The following is a 12,480-nucleotide window of genomic DNA, read 5'->3' on the forward strand; positions in this document are numbered from 1 at the left end:
GACGTGCTACTGGTGCATAGGTTTCACCAAAATCAATTCCCTCTTCTTGGTTATAACCTTTAGCAACCAACCTTGCTTTATTTCTAGTGATAACCCCATGTTCATCCATCTTGTTCCTGTACACCCACTTGGTTCCTATGATATTCATCTCATGCTTTCTTGGAACCAAAGTCCACACTTCATTATATTCAAACTGGTTCAGTTCTTCCTGCATTGTTGTTATCCAATTGTTGTCTTGCAGTGCTTCTTCCAGACTTTTAGGCTCAATCTGTGAAACAAAGGCCACTGTTCTGCAGAAATTATTAAGTGAATTCCTTGTTGAGACTCCTTTCTCAATTTTACCAATTACATTGTCTAGTGTAAGATCCCTGAGTGTCTTCCATTCCTTAGGCAATCCTGCATTCACAGTAGATTCTTTGACAGAATTTTGATTAGTTGCATCAAGCTCACTAGATTGATTCTTTTGCAAAATGGTTCTTAAATCATCCATACCAGGTTCATCCAGAACAGATTTGGGCACAGAAAAATCTGTTTCATCAAATACAACATGTATAGATTCTTCTACTGCAAGCAATCTTTTGTTATACACTCTATAAGCATGACCATTTATAGCATATCCAATATGTATTCCTTCATCTGATTTAGGATCAAATTTCCCCAGATTGTCTTTACCATTATTTAGAACAAAACATTTGCAACCAAAGACCCTAAGATGACTAATGCTAGGTTTCCTACCTTTATACAATTCATAGGGAGTTTTCTTAAGAATTGGTCTAATCAATGTTCTGTTAAGCACATAAGAAGTAGTGTATACTGCATCTGCCCAAAAAGATTTAGGTAAACCAGATTCATTTAACATGGTCCTAGCTAACTCCTCTAGTGACCTATTCTTCCTTTCAACTACACCATTTTGTTGGGGTGTCCTAGGAGCAGAATAACTATGTGTGATCCCATGTTTTTCACAATATCTATCAAATTTTTCATTTTGAAATTCTCCCCCATGATCACTACGAATCTGTTTTATCCTATTTTCATTTTCATTATGCAGAACTTTAGCAAGTTTCTTAAAGGCTTTATATGCATCATTTTTAGAAGCAAGAAACAAAGTCCATGTATATCTTGAAAAGTCATCAACAATCACCAAGGCATAGTAATTTTCAGCTAAGCTAGCAGTCCTAGATGGTCCAAACAAGTCCATATGTAAAACATCCAAGGCTTTATTTGTAGAAATCACATCTTTAGATTTAAATGTAGTTCTTATCTGTTTTCCCTTTACACAAGCATCACACAATCTGTTATTCTGAAATTTTATGTTTGGTAAACAAGAAACTAGTTCCTTAGACTTTAGCTTATTCAAGTGATTTGTGTGAATATGAGCTAGCCTCCTATGCCACAGCCATGACTCATCACTTTTAGACAACAAACACTCATTTTCAGAACAGCTCTTTATAATATCTAAGAGATAGATGTTGTTTACCCTTTTTCCAGTGAACAACACCTTACCAGAAATTTCATTTGAAATTGTACAGGTGTTGGCTTCGAAATTAACCTCGTATCCCTTGTCACACAGCTGGCTAATGCTTAGAAGACTATGTTTTAGCCCTTCAACATACAGTACATTCTCAATAGTGGTTGAGTCTTTAGTACCAACATCTCCTCTTCCAAGAATTTTTCCTCTATTGTTGTCCCCATATGTGACATGCCCTTCAGCTTTGAGTTTCAGATTTATGAACTGGGTCACATCACCAGTCATGTGCTTTGAGCAGCCACTGTCCAGGTACCACTGATTTTTCCTGTTGTTTTTTGAATCAAAGTTATATTCTTCCTCATTCACCATAAAGCACAGATTTGCTTCCTCACTTTCGGTTGAGGAATTACTAGATGTGGATACATCATTTTCTTCCCATGAGATGTATGCTTTTTTGCCTTTGCTTCTTTCACTTTTCTTGCTTGCTGATTTTTCTTTGTTTTGATTGTTTGGACAATCAACCTTTATATGACCTGGTTTACCACATCCAAAACAAGTGTAATTGGAAGAATTCGAATCATTGGGTTTAGAGTACCTCTTTCTTTGTTGAGTTCTGTCACGATTTTTCTTTCTAAGAAACCTACTGAATTTTCTGGTGAGCAGACTCAAAGTCTCATCATGTTCAGGATCAACTTCTTCCTCACTTGTATCATGTTCCATGGTGGTTTTCAGGGCAATTCCTTTGGCTTTCTTCTCCACAGTTTCTTGTTCTTTCAATCTTTTCAACTCTATTTCATGCTCTATCAGCTTTCCAAAAAGTGCAGCAGTGGACATCTTGGATAAATCTCTGGATTCTGAGATTGCTGTTACATTAGGCTGCTAGCTCCTATCAAGGCATTTTAGCACCTTTATGTTGAGCTCTTCCTTGTCAAAGACTTTACCAAGGCCAATGAGGTGATTTACAATATGTGTAAATCGTTTCTGCACATCTGCAATACTTTCTTCTGATTGCATTCTGAACAGTTCGTATTCCTGAATTAGTGAGTGCTTCCTTGCCCGTTTTACATCATCAGTCCCTTCATGAGTTACCTCTAGTACCTCCCACATATCCTTAGCTGAGTTGCATTTAGAGACTCTAAAGAACTCATCCATATTCAGTGCAGAAGTGATGATATTCTTGGCCAAGGAGTCATATTATGCCTTCTTCTTCTCGGTTTCACTCCATTCAAACCAAGGCTTCTTTATTGTTTCTTCTTTGACAACCTGCATAGGTATGAAAGGTCCACTGACCACTGCATCCCAGATTCCCATGTCAATAGACTCCATAAAGATTTTCATCCTGATTTTCCAGAAAGCATAGTTAACACCACCAAACATAGGAGGTCTATTAATAAACGCACCTTCAGCAAAAGGCATTTTAAACTCAGACATCATGCATACACTTGATACCAATTGTTAGAGTTAAGCAGTGTCTAAGATCAAGAGGGGAGGGGTGAATTGAGCTTATCAAATTTTCGCAAAACAATCTAATTTACTATGTAACAGGGGTGAAAACAACAGATTGATATTAAATGGAACAGATTGTTTTTACAGATGAATTTAGCACAATCAAACCAAGATCAGCACAGTTTAGATCAACAAGCAGCAATACCAGAACCAAATTGATTACCTTTCTCAGTTTATAAAGTTGCAGTTTAAGGTACAAGATTAATCAATTTTTACTTAGCATAATCCATCTAGAGTAATGAACCAAACGTCACTGTTTAGTTAAAGGAATCAGTTCACCCTTCTTATCCTATTACATATTCACACAACAACTTGATTTATGATTAGAGGATTGATTAACAAGTTAGAGCGGCAGATTTAACCAGGTCCAAAATTAACAGATTTAGTTTCAATATAACAGATTCCTTTCTTGACAGATTATGTGAAATTACAGAATTAAGAGCAGGGATGAGAAACGAAACACACAAGAATTTTTATACTGGTTCACTCATCAAGAGCTACGTCCAGTTCACCTCACTCCAATGTGTAATCCACTAAAACTGATACAATCAATTACAAACACACAACAGTTCTTGAACCCTTCAAGAACCTCAACAATCAAGGCTGAAAAATACTATTCCAGCATACCTTGCACTCCAAGAAACCCTATCTAGAGTGACTAACACTTAAAACCAATACAAGAATGAATAAGGAAAAGATTACACCTGAAACAATGTTGCAAGAACATAAACCAGTTGTTCTATTTGCTCCAAGACAGTACCAGCACCTTCATCCAGCACAAGGTTCTTCAAGAACAAGCTCACATGTATAAAACAATGGTTCGATTAGTCGTCAACGAGGTTTATAATACATTTATACGAATTAAAAGGACACAATGCTCACAAACAATAACAAATTCCCTAAATTAAGAACATAACACGCTTGTGAAATTAAATGAAAAATGTAAATACAATAGCATCACAACCTATCTACTAGGCCTAATTCACTTCCCATGTACAAGAGCACGTGCATTTCTAATGTAAACAACCTTGCCATCCGTCATTCCATGCACAAACTAGAGTGCAGTATGGGTTCCTTCTCGTGCTAAAGTATCTTCTGACACATGTCCACAATCAATTATCATCTACAATACGTTCACGATTTGCCTAAATACACCTTGCAATCATTTAAATGGTAAATGTTATTGAACATAGTAAAATCAAAATCAAGATAAATGAACAATACATACACAACAATGTAATAACTTATCGAACATTCATTTTCCTATTGTGATGGTGGTTCTTTATCTCCATCCCTTAAATTATGAGGGTGACAACGCGATAATATAATTAGTTGATCTTCCTCTGTCATACGAAGTATAATGGGTGTGACACATAGGGGTGGCAAAACGGGTCAACTCGATCCGTCATTGGCCCACCAAAAGCAGGGTGGGGTGGGTTGGTCTGCCAAGGTTATACCAATTGAAATTGGTATATGTCCCATCATAGGGTGGATTAGTAGGCTGACCCGCCACTTTTCAATTTTTTTTTTTTTTGTAATTGTTTTTATTTATTTGGTTGTAGTCATTGATATTACTTTTTAAAAAATTAAAATGCAAGGAAAAGCAATAAAATTGAATCAAACTTTAATATTTTAACAAAAAAGGGTTTAATGTCTAACAAAATAAAATAAATATAAAAAATACTTTAATGAATCAAATGATGTATAAAGAAGTTAAAGTAAATAAAATTCATAAAAACATTAACCATCATCAATTTTAATTCTAAAAGCATGAGATTCATTTTTAAAACTGTCAAAAATAAAGAATGATAGGCTAGCTCACCCTGCCCCGTTTGTGGCTTGCCGAGTTAGCGGATTAGACGGGTCAAGCCAATATGGACTTACAAGTTCAAAAAGTTGACCTATTACACTTAATTGATGACAGGTAAGTAACCTCATCTGCCAAACCCGACCCACTTTATTATCCTTAGTGATATAGATTTAGACCACTACATGTATGTAACTACACATCCATATGAATGTACAACAACCATTATCACTGGTTGACATAGTACAACTATAAAAAGTGGATATAATTTTAATACTTCAATCCATTCATAAATAGCAACTAAAGTGAATATATGGAACAAATCAATATAATTACTCATGAACAATACTAAAAGCTTTAGAAGCAAATAAACATGGTAGAAAAAAAAAGCAATCTAAAATGAAGGATTTTTATAGAAGTAAACATCGGATAGCAAGCCAACTTTGAATGGTTTTAATTTTTGTATCAAACAATGTGTATATTGAATTTTGCTATCAAACTGTTACAACGGTTTTAGAACCTTAAATTCCAGGGCAAAAGCGAAGGTAATAATACTTTTCCCATGTGCAAGCTCACTGCTTGAATGCACAATGATTAGTTACTCAATCATTGCCTATAGATTCAAGCAATGGATAATAATGTCTAAAGGAAAATTATGGTTATGTATATTTCGCTTAACCAAATGAAATGATGGCATTGGGTCGTCAATTTGAAAACGACGAAAAGCTAATCACAAAGTGGTTGTGTTGAAAATCGCCATCGTAATCTGTAGATGACATTTATTCAAAGCTTGAGAGTCGAGAGAAGAAAAGGAAAATAATTTGGTTTGGGAATATATTTTAGAAAGTGGCATAATTTTTTGAATAAGAAAAAAAAGTTAATATTAATGAGCATTTAGAAGATTTAGACGTGAATGCATTAAGGAAGAATTAGTTGAAGGGCGTTGCTTAACGAAGTGAATAGAAAGTAGGAAAAGATAGGACCTAACGAAGCCACCTTTTTGCTTTCTCTCACCCACTTCTGTTACCCAACAAAAGGACACCGCAAGCTCACATATTCACCTCATTTAACACTATTTGTAACTTCGTATGGGAATTAATTAGCAGCAATAGAAGGAGATGGTGGTTGTAGTAAATGTGTAGCAGAGTGGGTTGTTTTGGTAGATACTCCCTTTCAGAGATTAACCCAGGTACTTATGCTACTTACATATTCTGAAATCAAAGTTCCAACAAACAAACTTGTTATTTACGAAACCACGCTGCTATCAGAGTCAACTCATAATTCATATATCATACATGTCTAAAATACAAAGTGCAACACCAATTACTTATAATCATGTTGATTAATGGGAAAGAGGAGGAGCATGATGATTGAAGAGTGTGTGGGGAGGGAGATCCACCTTACCAACTAGTCCTTGGCTTTTGGCACAGCCATGAACGTGGAGTACAAATCACACATGCCCCTCCCTATGACCCACAGATATATTCTTCTGATGTTTATGATATGTATTAATAGAGGAAGGTAAAAAAATGTAAAAGAAGATGTAAATAAAGAGTTGAGTTGAGGTAGCACATCGCACTATGATTATGGTGGTTAGAGCCCTGCTTTCATGAGTGGTGGTGGGTCTTCCTTCTCATGCTCAGATGTGTCTGTTTGGTTGCGTTTAGATCCAGAATTTCCAAACACTCTCTCTATATAACCTCTTTCTCCTTCATTCTCAAATTCAAACTCAAACTCACTCTCACACACACACCATGGACCACCATTTTCTTTTCTTCCTTGCCTTCACATGCACTGTACTTGCCGGCGTTGGAGCCCAGGCTCCATCCACCTCCCCAACCACCTCTCCTGCGCCTCCCACCCCCACCACTCCCCAGGCCTCTCCACCTCCCCTCCAGTCCTCTCCGCCTCCCGCTCAGTCCTCTCCGCCGCCTCTTCAGTCTTCACCTCCTCCTGCTCAGTCTCCACCACCTCTCAGCTCTCCTCCTCCCGCCTCTCCACCACCTGCCTCTCCACCACCTGCCTCCCCTCCACCTGCCTCCCCTCCTCCGGCCTCCCCTCCTCCGGCCTCTCCACCACCCGCATCCCCTCCCCCGGCCTCTCCCCCTCCCTTTTCACCACCTCCTGCCACTCCCCCACCAGCCACCCCTCCACCGGCAACACCTCCACCGGCAGTTCCTCCGCCGGCATTGACCCCAGCACCTCTCTCCTCTCCACCAGCCACATCTCCAGCTCCCGCTCCTGCAAAGCTCCTTTCCCCTTCACTCACACCGTCCTTGTCTCCCGGTCCCAGCCTCTCCACCATCTCTCCCTCTGGTGATGATGTAAGTCCTTCACTCCTCTCTATCTTATCTATGTAACATACATAGACATTGAATGCATAAAAAAAACTACGTTTAATCTTTAAAATGAAAATGGTAAAGATGACTATCTATTATAAATTATATAAATTCACAATAATGTTCTGTATAAATATACAACATATAATTATGAATTATATAAATAAAAATTTATGTATATAAGAATGTTTTAGTTTTTTTTATAACAAAAGATGTTTCTTATAACATTTGTTTCTTATTTTTATAACTATATTAAAATTATTTTTAAAAAATTAATATCTTTCTTTTTAAAAGTATGTTAGAATGATGTTAAAATTGTCAAGTATTTTTTAAATTAAATACTTCACAAAATACAGTGTTATATTATCGGTGTCTGAATGGAAGTACATTTAAGAGAATTGCACAAATAGTATCTTATTGTAATTTCTCATTTTTCATTAAGAGAATGAATTCACTCCACGTTGATCATAAAATGAATCCAAGTTAATTTGTGGCATTGCAGAGTGGGGCTGAAAAGTTGTGGTCCTCTGGGAGCATAGTATTGGGATGCGCTTTGGTGTTCATGATGTTCTAGACATCTCTGTCTTCGGACCCAATTCATGTTTTTTTGCTGTTTACCTTCTATATATTATTTTGTACGTGGATGTGATATGAGATTCTATTACTGTATTCGAGTTATATACATTTCTTGTATTCTTGGGAGATTTCAGAGGAGGTTTTGTATTTCATGTATGCCACTATTATTAGTTTATCTCGCTCTTCACCAGTTTCTTCCATCTCCTCATTCTTTTTTATCATACATATTCTTTTTCAAACTCAAATCACTTCTACGTTCAAACCTCTAAATACAATCATGTCAAATTACGAATATGTCAAGAACAAAATCAAACACCATTCAAGATACAAAAGTTTGTTTCATTGGCGAATAAAAAAACTAACAATAACAATACCCAAAGTTATAACTAGAAACAAAACTCATTCAGAATTCTGAAGCACCAAAAATTAATGCCAACAAAACTCACTTCATTGATTGTTCCCTTGGGGAATTCTCATAATACAAGTTGCATCGATCCATCAAGAAGCAGAGCCACCCTGTTTTGAGATATTCCTTTGTTCGCAGTTCTTGCGTCTTTGGACAAATGTCAGAACCCGTTTCCCGTAAGGATGGGTGTGCAGATGTGGATAGTTCAACAGAATCACAGTTGAAAGCATTTTATAAACACTTCCCTGCAAATAAATAACAGATCCTTGATTAATGCAACCAAAAAAGATGAATGTTGATACAAAAAAGGTCCACTGATACAAAAAAAGATGAATGTTGAACCTTGCAATTTTGCAGAGCTCTTTGAACAACATAATTGCCATAAGGATCCTGTATAATCCTCAAAAAATTATGACTGTACATTAACTCCTGAATAATCTTAGCAGCATCCTTCTCTTCTGAGAATTCTAAGAGGTGTTCTACCACATTGCTAGCATGCTTGTTCATAGATAGTTGAGCATAACTACCTTCAAGTTGTAACACTATCTCTGCATTTACACCAGGTATCTTCATTTTAACAATGTACTGCACAGCATAATTTCTGTCAAAAACAAATCAAATAGTTAAGTTTAAAATGAATGAAGTGCGAGCAAAGAAAATTACAATTTTGAACATATTCTCTTGAATAAAACTTATTATAAATATCGCTTTCATCATCATTTATAAAGTTACAATTCATGTATAATACATTTCTTGATTCACTTTATCCAGTACATTCTATTGGTTATTATTATTTTTTTTTAAAAAAAAATCATTAAATGTGAAGTAAGGCTTACGAAAAATTATGATCCTCAATATACTTTAACTAATAATGAATGCATGTTCAAAAGCATATATTTCTCCAAGGAAAAAGGAAGATAAAGAATCTGAGATGAACCCAAAAGGATGTTCAGTAAGGACTGAAGCATGTGAGACTATTTCTTCAATGAGCCGCTTCATAGTATTGTCTTTTGCATGATGAAGACATTTTTGAAGGACAGAACATCCACTTTTGTCTGTTGCAATTTCAACACAGTTCTTTGCTACTTCATCTATAATGAACTGAAAGAAAGGTTTTCAAGTGAAAATATACACACCTAAACAAGCTAAATAATAGTAACACCTATTAAGAAGGTCTTAAATAGAAAGAAGTTAATCTATTTTGAATGATTCACGAGACAGAAATTGAATTAAGTATTGATGATAATGAACCAGTTTCATTTCACAAGTCATAGTAATAATCTAAAATGCTTAAATGTCTTGAAAGAAAAGTTAAAATATAGGAAACTTGAAACCTTGTAAATGTTCCAAAAAATTGCCTGAAAATTAGTTGTAAATGAGTCTTTATGATGACTCTTACAACAATCTTTAAAGCAACTTCCTCAAATTTATTATAAAGATTTTAATGAAAATATTACTTTGATGATAGAGAGAAGTTTTTCCAGTTTTACAGAGGAATTTTATCATAATTATCACCAAACTAGTAACACATTATAATTTGTGGCTGCATCGTATAGACCAACCTATAGGATTTTCTATTGGAAGAAAGAAACAAATGACCAGCAAATTAAAAAAAAAAATAATCCAATACACAACCTTAAACGATATTAATAATAAGATTAGAAATGTTTCAAAATAGATTATACTGACTATTAGATCTATGTCACAATATATATCTGTAAAATACTAAAAAGGTTGAAGATGTAAAATTGTTCAACATGAATTATCAATTCCAAGACAAATATAATCTCGCATAATATACTGAATATGATTTAGAATTAAAAAAGAATGTAATATGATACCTTTGCAAAATGTTGTTTTTCCTTTCCTAAGAAGAAATATTTGAAGGACTAAGTTGTTGTGAAGGAAAAAGCTTAAGACAGTGTTTAAAGACTATATTAATATCATGATAGTTAATCTTTCGACCGAGACTCAAAATGTTTAATAAATGTGTTGAAAATGTGAAAACTATTGTTAATTGAGTATAATATTTGTGGTTGCTGCTGGGTTTAAAATATGCTTCTTATTTTTTTTTTCTTCATGTTTGTACACATATTATAAAAGCATCATAATAAGTATGATGTTGAATTAAGTCAATTACTTGCACACCAATAACGAACATATTACTTTTTTATATTTAAAAAATGGTAAATCAAATACAAGAAAGTGTTGAAATGTTTAAAATCCTGCACGAGATTATAACTAGACAAAAAAATTTATGTTTACAAATAAAATAATTTTAAAATTGCATTGACAAAATTATAATTACACTATTTTCAAAATAACATTTTTTTTATATTATATTGAAATTTAGTAAAAATGAGTGTTGATATGTTGTTAGAGACAGAGAAACAATTTTTTACATAAATCAATTTTGAAATTATATTGACTAAATCACACTTATAAACATTAGTTTAAAAATGTGATTTAACCAATATAATTTTAAAATTAATTTGTGAAAAAATAAATAAATTTCTCTCCCTTTATCAAAATAACACAAGCTTACAAAATTTGATGGAGGTGGCTTACTCTTGTAAGCGCAGGCGAGAAAAGTTTGAAGCAGTGGTTAATGACGTGCCCACCATTAACGCTCTTACACAGTCTCACACTGATCCGCTTCACAGCGAATATAGCCCCACATATCTGCTCCGGACTCTTCAGATGCTCCAACAACTTCTGGATCACCACACTCCTGCAGTCACCAAGAATTCAGATTCAAAACATGGAACCCATAATTGATGTGATAAGAATTTGTAACAGTACCCATGATTGTGCATGCACACTTCCTTAAGCTTGTGGTGGTTTTGAATGAGCAAGTGAAGAATCCGAGTGATGTGGCGGACGGAGCTTGCTTGAAAAATGGCCAGAATTGAAAAAACGCAGTGTTGGTCCATCATTAGGTCGCAGAAGTGATCCTTGAGTTGGCCAAGGATCATCTCCATCACCTCTGGGTCCCCCAATTGTTGACGGGGCATTTGTGCCACTGAGATCAATTGCGCCTTCGCATGTTGAAGCGAAGTGGAGGTGTGATGATGGTGAAGGAATCGACCACAACAGTGGCAGCAGAAACAGAGTGCAGGGGTGGCGGTGAAGCAGAGTGTGGCCATGGAACACGAGAGCGCATCAACGCAAATGGGATTCATCCAAGGGGTGTGACTCTGAATCAAAGGAGAGAAGAAACCCTCTTGCGGAGTGGACTCAGCTGATTCAACACCATCTTTGATCTCCGGCGACGGAGAAGAAGAAGATGCGCTCACACACTTCTCCATGCACAAACTATGGACAGAGGAACACAAAAGATAATACTGTTTCATCTATTTATTGGGTAATAATACATTCACCACCCCCACATTTTTTATACAATCCTAATATTATTTTAATACTTTTTCATATCATTTAATTACAATTTATTTTTTATTATATATATATATATTTATATCTAAATTCATCACATCAAGACTTATATACAAATTTCAGGATTATCACAATATCATTTCTCTATACAAATTTCAGGATTATTTTTCTATTTATTACGAGTGAGTGATGATATGTTGACAACTTTGCATCAGATTACAACATAGAGATTGTTAAAGTAATATTTACTGTTTAATTTATTATTTAACTATCAATTTTATTTTATTTTTTTCAACTTATTGTATCATCCTATTTTTAATGTTTATATATGTTATCATTAATTATATAATAAATGTTTGTCATCTATGTAGCACAGAGACGGACATGGACGCTGATACGACACGGACACGAAGATACATATAATATCTAAAATGTAAGACACGGGGACACGAATCTATATATTATATAAATTGACAATAAACATTTATGTGCACAAGTATGTTCCAGATTATTGTTTGGAGCAAAAAGAAATTTTTCATGACTGGTTCAAAATGATTTGTTTCTTATTTTTATAATCATAATAAAAATTTATACAATAAATTTGAGTTTTTAAAAAATTAATGTATTTTTTCTTTTTTAAAATTGTGTTAGAGTTATACTAGAATTGTCAGAAATCCAACAAATACTTTTTGAATTGAACACTTCACGGATACGTATTTTACAAGTGTCATACGAATGTCGACACCGACACACCATTTAAGAGGAGTGTCCGAGCTTCATTTGTCATGTTCTTAAAGATTAAATTGTTTTATTACTATTTTCATATACAACATCGTTTTGTTAAAATGTGAAAAATATGTAGATAAAAATGTTATAAAATGTATGAAATTGAACCTTCGTGATAAAAACACCTTACATGATAAAATTTGTAAATGATATTCTCAGTCTTTATAATTATCTGATTTATTTGCCATTTACAAAGATC

At 34.6% G+C, this 12,480-nt stretch overlaps 2 protein-coding genes across 2 annotated transcripts; one reads left to right on the forward strand and one right to left on the reverse strand.

Annotated features, from left to right (window-relative positions):
* Positions 1 to 6,366: 6,366 nt before the first annotated feature.
* LOC137810442 (classical arabinogalactan protein 9) lies at positions 6,367 to 7,871 on the forward strand. The gene is made up of 2 exons (XM_068611689.1): positions 6,367 to 7,105; positions 7,623 to 7,871. Exons 1-2 carry the CDS (start codon positions 6,536 to 6,538, stop codon positions 7,692 to 7,694), a joined length of 642 nt encoding a protein of 213 aa, XP_068467790.1. The 5' UTR covers positions 6,367 to 6,535; the 3' UTR covers positions 7,695 to 7,871.
* Positions 7,872 to 8,021: 150 nt separating this feature from the next.
* On the reverse strand, positions 8,022 to 11,450 carry LOC137810441 (pumilio homolog 12-like). The gene is made up of 5 exons (XM_068611688.1): positions 10,905 to 11,450; positions 10,671 to 10,833; positions 9,040 to 9,203; positions 8,445 to 8,703; positions 8,022 to 8,347 (listed from the first exon to the last, which is right to left on the reverse strand). Exons 1-5 carry the CDS (start codon positions 11,408 to 11,410, stop codon positions 8,195 to 8,197), a joined length of 1,245 nt encoding a protein of 414 aa, XP_068467789.1. The 5' UTR covers positions 11,411 to 11,450; the 3' UTR covers positions 8,022 to 8,194.
* Positions 11,451 to 12,480: the final 1,030 nt, after the last annotated feature.

This window comes from Phaseolus vulgaris, chromosome 2 (assembly GCF_000499845.2).
Source record: "Phaseolus vulgaris cultivar G19833 chromosome 2, P. vulgaris v2.0, whole genome shotgun sequence".
NCBI classification, from domain to species: Eukaryota; Viridiplantae; Streptophyta; class Magnoliopsida; order Fabales; family Fabaceae; genus Phaseolus; species Phaseolus vulgaris.